The sequence below is a fragment of the Lolium perenne genome, chromosome 3, assembly GCF_019359855.2.
Source record: "Lolium perenne isolate Kyuss_39 chromosome 3, Kyuss_2.0, whole genome shotgun sequence".
NCBI lineage: Eukaryota > Viridiplantae > Streptophyta > Magnoliopsida > Poales > Poaceae > Lolium > Lolium perenne.
Genome location: NC_067246.2, coordinates 56989965 through 56998314, shown reverse-complemented (window position 1 = coordinate 56998314; position 8350 = coordinate 56989965). Strand labels below are relative to the sequence as shown.

The 8350-nt window shown below is 43.3% G+C and overlaps 1 protein-coding gene across 1 annotated transcript; it reads right to left on the bottom strand.

Annotated features, from left to right (window-relative positions):
* Positions 1-4643: 4643 nt before the first annotated feature.
* On the bottom strand, positions 4644-5390 carry LOC127338143 (uncharacterized). The gene is made up of 4 exons (XM_051364383.2): positions 5292-5390; positions 5125-5194; positions 4901-5008; positions 4644-4805 (listed from the first exon to the last, which is right to left on the bottom strand). The coding sequence occupies exons 1-4, from the start codon at positions 5348-5350 to the stop codon at positions 4644-4646; spliced, it is 399 nt and encodes a 132-aa protein (XP_051220343.1). The 5' UTR covers positions 5351-5390.
* Between the last annotated feature and the right edge of the window lie 2960 nt (positions 5391-8350).

Here is an 8350-nt window from a genome sequence, read left to right as displayed (position 1 = left end):
CATGCTAGTTTTATGCCAATAGCTACATGTTATATCATATTATGGCATTTATTGGACTAACCTATTAACAAGATGCCACAGTGCTAGTTTATGTTTATTATGTCTGTTTATTGCAGAAAAGGCCCAAAAACCAAAGTGCTCAGAAAAATCACAGAAATTCTATTTCGCCGGAAGACTCACGGAGCCAGAAGGGCAAGCCAGGGGGAGGCCCAGGGCCTCCACACCATAGGCCGGCGCGCCCAAGAGGAGGGCCACCCCACCCTATGGTGTGGGCCCCTCGGGACTCTTCCGACTCCAACCTTTCGCCTATATATTCCCTCGCGACGCAAAAACCCTACACCAATCGACGAAACTCCAGAAAGACTCCAGGGGCGCCGCCGCCATCGCGAAACTCCGTTTCGGGGGACAGAAGTCTTTGTTCCGGCACGCCGCCGGGACGGGGAATTTCCCCCAGAGTCATCTCCATCGACACCATCGCCATCTTCATGACCGTTGCTGTCTCCTATGATGAGGAGGGAGTAGTTCTCCCCCGAGGCCAAGGGCTCTACCGGTAGGTATGTGGTTCATCTCTCTCTCCCATGGTGTGATCTTTATGTGATCATGAGCTTTGTATCACTATTAATCTATGTGCTACTCTAGTGATGTTATTAAAGTAGTCTATTCCTCCTCCATGATGTAAAGTTGACAGTGTGTGCATCATGTAGTACTTGGCGTAGGTTATGATTGTAATCTCTTGTAGATTATGAAGTTAAATATTACTATGATAGTATTGATGCGATCTATTCTCCCTTTCATAGCTATTGTTGATAGTGTGTATGCTATGTTAGTACTCGGTCTAAATTGCAACGGTCTATTATGCACTCTAGAGGTTACTTTAATATGAACTCCGGATGTTGTGGAGCTTGTTTACTCCGGCTTGAGGTGTGATTTTATAGCCCTACGCAATGAATGGTGTTTGTTATCCAACAAGAGAGTGTGAGAAAGTAGCACAAGTGAAGAGAAGTTATTTATTTATGTGATCATTGTTGAGAGTGTCCACTAGTGAAAGTATGATCCCTAGGCCTTGTTTCCAAATATCGAATCACCGTTTATTTACTGTTCTACTGCATGTTTACTTGCTGCCATATTTATTTCAGATTGTTATTACCACTCATATTCATCCATATCACTTGCATTTTACTATCTCTTCGCCGAACTAGTGCGCCTATACATCTGACAAGTGTATTAGGTGTGTTGGGGACACAAGAGACTTCTTGTATCGTAATTGCAGGGTTGCTTGAGAGGGATATCTTTGACCTCTACCTCCCTGAGTTCGATAAACCTTGGGTGATTTACTTAAGGGAAACTTGCTGCTGTTCTACAAACCTCTGCTCTTGGAGGCCCAACACTGTCTACAGGAATAGAAGCGTGCGTAGACATCAAGTTATTTTCTGGCGCCGTTGCCGGGGAGGTAAGGTAAAAGGTATTCACATCCTCCGACTACTAAGCTATTTTCTAGCACTGTTGCCGGTGTGTGAGTGCTCGAAGCTATTTCCTTTAGATTCTGCAATTATATCTTTTTGTTTCTTTCTTTTATTTCACTAGTTAGGCTTAATGGAAAAGAACAAAAATATTAGAGATCTTTATAGTATTTATCTTGAGTTAGGACATGAGGTGTTTGAAGAGAAAATTAAAAAACCTATGGAACTTTATATGCATGCTAATGGCAATGTTATTAGTATGAATGCTTTGAACACCATTGTTGCTAATGCTATGGAAAATTCTAAGCTTGGGGAAGCTGGTTTTGATGAGCATGATATTTTTAGTCCCCCAAGTTTTGAGGAGAAAATTTTCTTTGATGATACTTTGCCTCCCATTTATGATGATTATAATGATAGTGGTATTTTGGTGCCACCTACTATGGAGAATAAAGTTTATTATGATTATACCATGCCTGCAATTTATGATGATTACAATGATGGTTGTGATAGTTTTACTCCCACCATTACTAATAAAATTGATTATGCTTATGTGGAGAGTAATGATACTTTTATGCATGTGAATAAGAATGCTTTATGTGATGGTTATATTGTGGATTTCATCAATGATGCTACTGAAAGTTATTATGAGAGAGGGACACATGGTTATATGCATCTTAATAATATTAAGTTTCCCCTCTTTATGTTGAGAATCTTGAAGTTGCGCTTGTGTTGCCTTTCTATGATTGTTGCATTATGCTTACATGACTTGTTTATTTACAAGATTCCTTTTCATAGGAAGTGGGTTATACTTAAAAGTGTATCTTATTTACTTTTGATGCTCTCTTTTGCTTCAACTCTTATTTCTTGCGGGAGCATCATTGAAATTACTGAGCCCATCTTAATGGGTATAAAGAAAGCACTTCTTGGGAGATAACCCATGTTTTTATTTTGCTACTGTTTTGTTGTGTCTTGGAAGTTTTTACTACTGTAGCAACCTCTCCTTATCTTTATTTTACTGCATAGTTGTGCCAAGTAAAGTCTTTGATAGTAAGGTTGATACTAGATTTGGATTTCTGCGCAGAAACAGATTTCTAGCTGTCACGAATTTGATTAGATCCCTCTGTAGGAAACTCAGAAAATTCTGCGAAAATTCGTGAGTAATCCTCAGATATGTACGCAACTTTCATTCAATTTGAGCTTCTTCATCTGAGAATGTTAAGTGCCTTGAAAAATTCGTCTTTACGGACTGTTCTGTTTTGACAGATTCTGCCTTTTATTTCACATTGCCTCCTTTACTGTGTTTGAGTGGATTTCTTTGCTCCATTAAATTTCAGTAACCTTGGGTAATGTCCAGAAGTGTTGGGAATGATTGTGTCCTCTCTGAACATGTGAATTTTTGATTATGCACTAACCCTCTAATGAGATTGTTTTGAGTTTGGTGTGGAGGAAGTTTTCAAGGGTCAAGAGAGGAGGATGATACAATATGATCAAGAAGAGTGAAAAGTCTAAGCTTGGGGATGCCCCCGTGGTTCATCCCTGCATATTTCAACAAGACTCAAGCATCTAAGCTTGGGGATGCCCAAGGCATCCCCTTCTTCATCGACAACTTATCAGGTCACCTCTAGTGAAACTATATTTTTATTGCGTCACATCTTATGTGCTTTACTTGGAGCGTCTGTGTGTTTTTATTTTCTTTTTGTTATCTTAGTTCTCTGAATAAATTGGATCCTATCATGCTTGTGTGGGAGAGACACGCTCCGCTGTTTCATATGAATACTGATGTTCTTAGCTTTACTTTCAATGTTCATGGTGAAGGTTGAAACTGCTTCGTTCATTGCTATTTGGTTGGAAACAGAAAATGCTTCATGTGGTAATTGGTATATTGTCTTGAATAATTTGATACTTGGCAATTGTTTTTCTCAAATAGATCATGTTTAAGCTCTTGCATCATGTAGATTGCACCTATTAGTGGAGAACTACTGTAGAGCTTGTTGAAATTTGGTTCACATGATTGGTCTCTCTAAAAGTCTAGATATTTTCTGGTAAATTGTTTGAACAACAAGGAAGACAGTGTAGAGTCTTATAATGCTTGCAATATGTTCTTATGTAAGTTTTGTTGTACCGGTTCATACTTGTGTTTGCTTCAAACAACCTTGCTAGCCAAAGCCTTGTACTGAGAGGGAATACTTCTCATGCATCCAAAACCTTGAGCCAAAACCTATGCCATTTGTGTCCACCATACCTACCTACTATGTGGTATTTCTCTGCCATTCCAAAGTAAATTGCTTGAGTGCTACCTTTAAAATTTCATTCCTTGTCTTTGCAATATATAGCTCATGGGAAAATAGCCTTAAAAACTATTGTGGCGAAGAATGTGTAGCTTATGTATCTTATGTCTTATAAGTTGCTTGTTGAGCGGTAACCATGTTTCTGGGGACTCCATCAACTATTACACCTTTGTTGAATATCATGCGAGTTGCTATGCATGTTCGTCTTGTCTGAAGTAAGGGTGATTTATCATGATTAAATGGTTTGAGTATGCATATTGTTAGAGAAGAACTTTGGGACGCCAACCAATGCCATGTATCATGGTGGAAGTTTCAGTTTGGACATTAATCCGCAATCTCTTATGAGAATATTATCTGTTGCTGATTGCTTATGCATTAAAGAGGAGTCCATTATCTATTTTCTGTGTTGTCCCGGTACGGATGTCCTCAAGTCGAGATCTATCAAAAATGAGAAATCAACACTAGTAGAAAAAGGGGCAACAGGCCCGGTCCATTTGGGCCTTCAGTCCCGGTTCCCAAACCGGGACCAATTAGGCGGGACTAAAGGGGGTACCCTTTAGTCCCGGTTCAAAGTTTAACCGGGCCTAAAGGCCTTGACACGTGGTGCGGCCAGGGAGCTCACGGTGGAAGGCCTTTGGTCCCGGTTCGTGGTACGAACCGGGCCTAGGTTTCTCTGCCGCGGCAGAGAATTGCTATTTCTTCCGCCGCGGCACGAGTTTAGGGGCTGTACCAGCGTTTCTTTGCCGCGGCAGAGAAACAGGGCGTTTCTCTGCCGCGGCAGAGTTTCAGCAATGCATATATATCATTCAAGAAACCACCAAAAATCGTCATGAATATATATAGACATCGTCAACAGTACACGACATCGTCAACAGTACACGTAATGCATGCATATTTACAATACAACATCTCCTCGACGAATATCCTCCGCCGTCACGATCTGCCGATAGTGCTCTCCACCTGGGGTAATGACCTCGGTAAGAAAGAATCCCGCGATTTCCTCTTGAATTGCTCGTATTTGATCCTCCGTTATGAGAGTGTCCCGCAGGCGTATCATCTATATATATTTAAAAAATGAGATCATTATATATATATATGAATAGAACTCAATACAATAGATGGTACTAATTAAGTGAAAATTTGTTATCGTACACGAGTATGGTGTATACGGGCATCCCCACCCTTGGGACAGGCCATGTCACGAATGAAGGTGCAGACGTAGTATCCACATAAGTTATTCCCGGGTTCCTGCCTCATACACTTTACGAAAAAATAGTTCGATCAAACTAATATAGAGTTTCAATCAAGCATCGTATTGAAAGTAAATATCATATATAGAGTTTCACGGACATAGCTATATATATAGTACTACTTACAGGGTAATCTTGAAATGTAAGCTCCGGTTTCCATTTACCCGGAACAGTATTGATGAACCGTTTCCAAGCCCTGCCCGGCAATAATGAGTAAATGAGTTATTGATCAGTTGATGATATCGTCGAATTAGAACAGATGAAGATGCCAATACGAAATTGATTGAAATTACCTCTGGAGGATGGCAGCCATGTCCGCCCATTCCGCATGTTCTTTACGTTTCGAGTCCATGACATTTACGACTCCTTTGTGAAGATCAATGATTAGGAGAATAAAGTGGAAGCTGCACAAGCATAGCTCAATGATTACGAGAATAAAGTGGAAGCTGCACAAGCATAATGTATGTTATATATAACACTCACTTGAAGTTGTAGGGAAAGAATATATCCTCTTTGTTTGCTTGCTTCACTAAAAACATTACCATGTTGTCCTCTGTGTTCTTGGCGAAGTCTTTAACCGTAACTTCATGAACTGTGTCTGGGTCAATGAACCCCAGCGGTAGGAGCTTGCCTCTTTTGCATTCGAGCTTCTTCATTCTGCATAATTAAATGTATAGCGTACACAAAGAATATAGTGAGGATAATTGTTAGTGCAAATAAATGAGCGCTGAGCTACAGACTTAATTACATAAATAAATCACTTACAGGCAGTAGCAACTGATGACAGCTTTGTCGAGGGCGTCTTGATTGAATAACTGAAACAGTTCTTCCAAGTCAAGGTTTATCTCCTCCCGCCCCCGGAAGTAATGCTCATCTCTAAGATACACCGTGAGGTAGCGATCACTTCTTCGACAGGCTCTCAGGTACCATTCATGCAACCTTCGCATCTGAGTCCCTAGACGCGCGAGCTCGCCAGGTTTGACGAGATCATGTCCGTATCTATACTTGTTTACGACTTCAGCCGTTGGATAGTAATCTTCGTACTCAACTGATGCTCCCTGAGCTCTAGCCTCCCGTTCGATCATCGATGCCGTCTCTGGATCATCATAGGACTGCACGACGAAGTGGGGTATGGACTGTTTGTCCTGCTATCCAAGTTGGGCGACTTTTTTCGCTTCTTTGCTCGCTCTAGAGGACTGTCCAAGAGAGCGGTCATAATCAGCTCTCAGCTCAGGTCTCTTCATTCTCGTCTCGGCAAAGTGCTTCACTGTATGCGGTGGAATGAACATCTTCTTCGGCGCAAGAAACACCTTTTGCTCTTCAGTCTGCTCATGTGGTAACAACTCTGGAGTCTGTGCCCTCATCGGAGTTGATGATCTCTTCGGAGCTGTAGAAGGTGCCGCGGTTAGCTTCCTCTTTTGCTTAGGTGGAGGCGGCGGAGTCTCCTGACGACGACGAGGAGGAGGCGGCGGAGTATTCTCACGCGGAGGAGACTGCTCATGCACAGGGGAATCATCATCGCGTATAGGAGAATCATCACGCGGAGGAGACTGCGCAGGTGACGGAGGAGGTGGCCTGCTTGGTGGCTTCTCACCTGGAAACACAATGTTCTGCTTCTGCCATTGCACGGTGGTTCTACGGGCTTCTCCCAGTTCTTTGATTTCCCCATCTTCGCCTGCAGGGTGCTCAAGCACCAACCCCTCATATTCTCTCAACACTTCATCCACCATCACAACAGCAAAGTCGTCTTGGACCGGACGGCAATGGTAAGACCTTGTAGGTAAGAGGATGCCGACCGCCGCCTTGAAGGATAGGTTGAAAACTTTAACATGCAGCTCACAAGGACGACTCTCAGTGAGATCATCCATGGGGGGGTAGCGAGGAGGCTCGACCACCTGCTCATCATCATCATCATTATCCACCTGCTGAGTGGAAGCCACGCTGCTTTTCCGGTGTTGTTGAGATTGCAGCGGGACGATAGCATCGAGCAATGCAGGATCTACAGCCTGCCCCTGAGCCATCTGGGATGTAAGTACTTGGGTTACCATGGTTAATTGGGCTTTCATGGTGCTAAAACCCTCCTCTAAGGACGCTATGCGGTCTGTTTCCCTTGCCTTTCTCCTCTCATGGCTTTTATCAGGAAATCTCTTTCTTTCCACAGGAAAGCCATACTTCCACGGAACGGAGCCTTCTGTGCCTCGTGTTCGTCCGCCGTGTTCTTTGTTCCGAAGGGCGCGTGTCAGCTCATCGTTCTCTCTGTCGGGCTGGAACCTCCCCTCCTCCACGTCCCTATGTGCTTGTTCCAGGGCTTCAATGGGAACCTTCAGATGAGCTTTCTTATAGATGCACTTCCCTGTTTCTGGATGCAACGTTCCCCCAATCCCGTAGAACCACTCCTTGCACCGTTCGATCCAACCGTGTGTCCCTAATCTGATCCCTTTCCTGGTCAGTTCCGCCTCAGCTGCCTCCCACTTAGGACGGTTAGCCCTGTATCCACCTGGACCCAGAATTTGGTGATATAGCTTCAATGCAGCATTTGCCTTATTTGTTTCCGACCTTTTCTTAAATTCTTCTGACTCCGTGTTGTACTTCACGAATTCGTCCCAGTGATCTTTTACCTTCTCACTGTCCGGAGTCTTGTCTTTCTTGATAAAGCCGCGCAATCTTTTCTTGTGGTTCTTGAATAGTTCGGCCATCTTCTTCTTGGCAAAGTCGCGGAGGGCCTGCTCCATCTTTGCCTTTTCAGCGGCATCCCCCTCTGGAGGTACTATGTTGAAATGTGCCATGAGCTTGGTCAGAATGCTGTCTTTGGCTACATCATCGATATAAAGACCTTGAGCTGCTTCCTCTGCAGACAGCACTAGTCCCTTCGGCTTGTTCCATTCTCGAACGGTGATAGGGACGTGGTCCCTAACAAGCACTCCGCATTGAGCTATAAATGCCTTTGCACCTTTCTCTGGAGCAATCGGTTTACCATCATTACGGATATGGGTGATGTCGTGCCTAACACCGGCGTCCAACTTTTTGGCCGGGCCTCGCTTCCTCGACTTTACAGAAGAAGTGCTCGATCCGGAGGGCTAAAAAAGAAATAATTCATAGTCAGTACAATTTAATTAGTTAATGCATCTAGTCGATCAACAGCGGCTTGATTAATTTATATACCTCGGTGATAACTACAGTTCGGGAGCCATTATGATGATCTTGTTCCTCACCGGCGCCATTAGGATCTTCTTCCTCAATATTCTCCGCTCCCTCACCGGAGTCATTCAAATAAGTTGCGGTGACGTCGTCGTCACGATCATCCAGAGTACCGTTTGCTATGAGGTTCTCCATGAAATTTTCTTGAATTTCA

Bases quoted from the DNA above. Each gene is read 5' to 3' on its own strand.
- LOC127338143 (XM_051364383.2), bottom strand. From the start codon at position 5,350: ATGGACTCGAAACGTAAAGAACATGCGGAATGGGCGGACATGGCTGCC. The intron at 5,195-5,291 runs GTAATTTCAATC...ATTGCCGGGCAG, and splicing joins ATGGCTGCCATCCTCCAGAG to GGCTTGGAAACGGTTCATCA. The intron at 4,806-4,900 runs GTACGATAACAA...AAATATATATAG, and splicing joins CCCGTATACACCATACTCGT to ATGATACGCCTGCGGGACAC.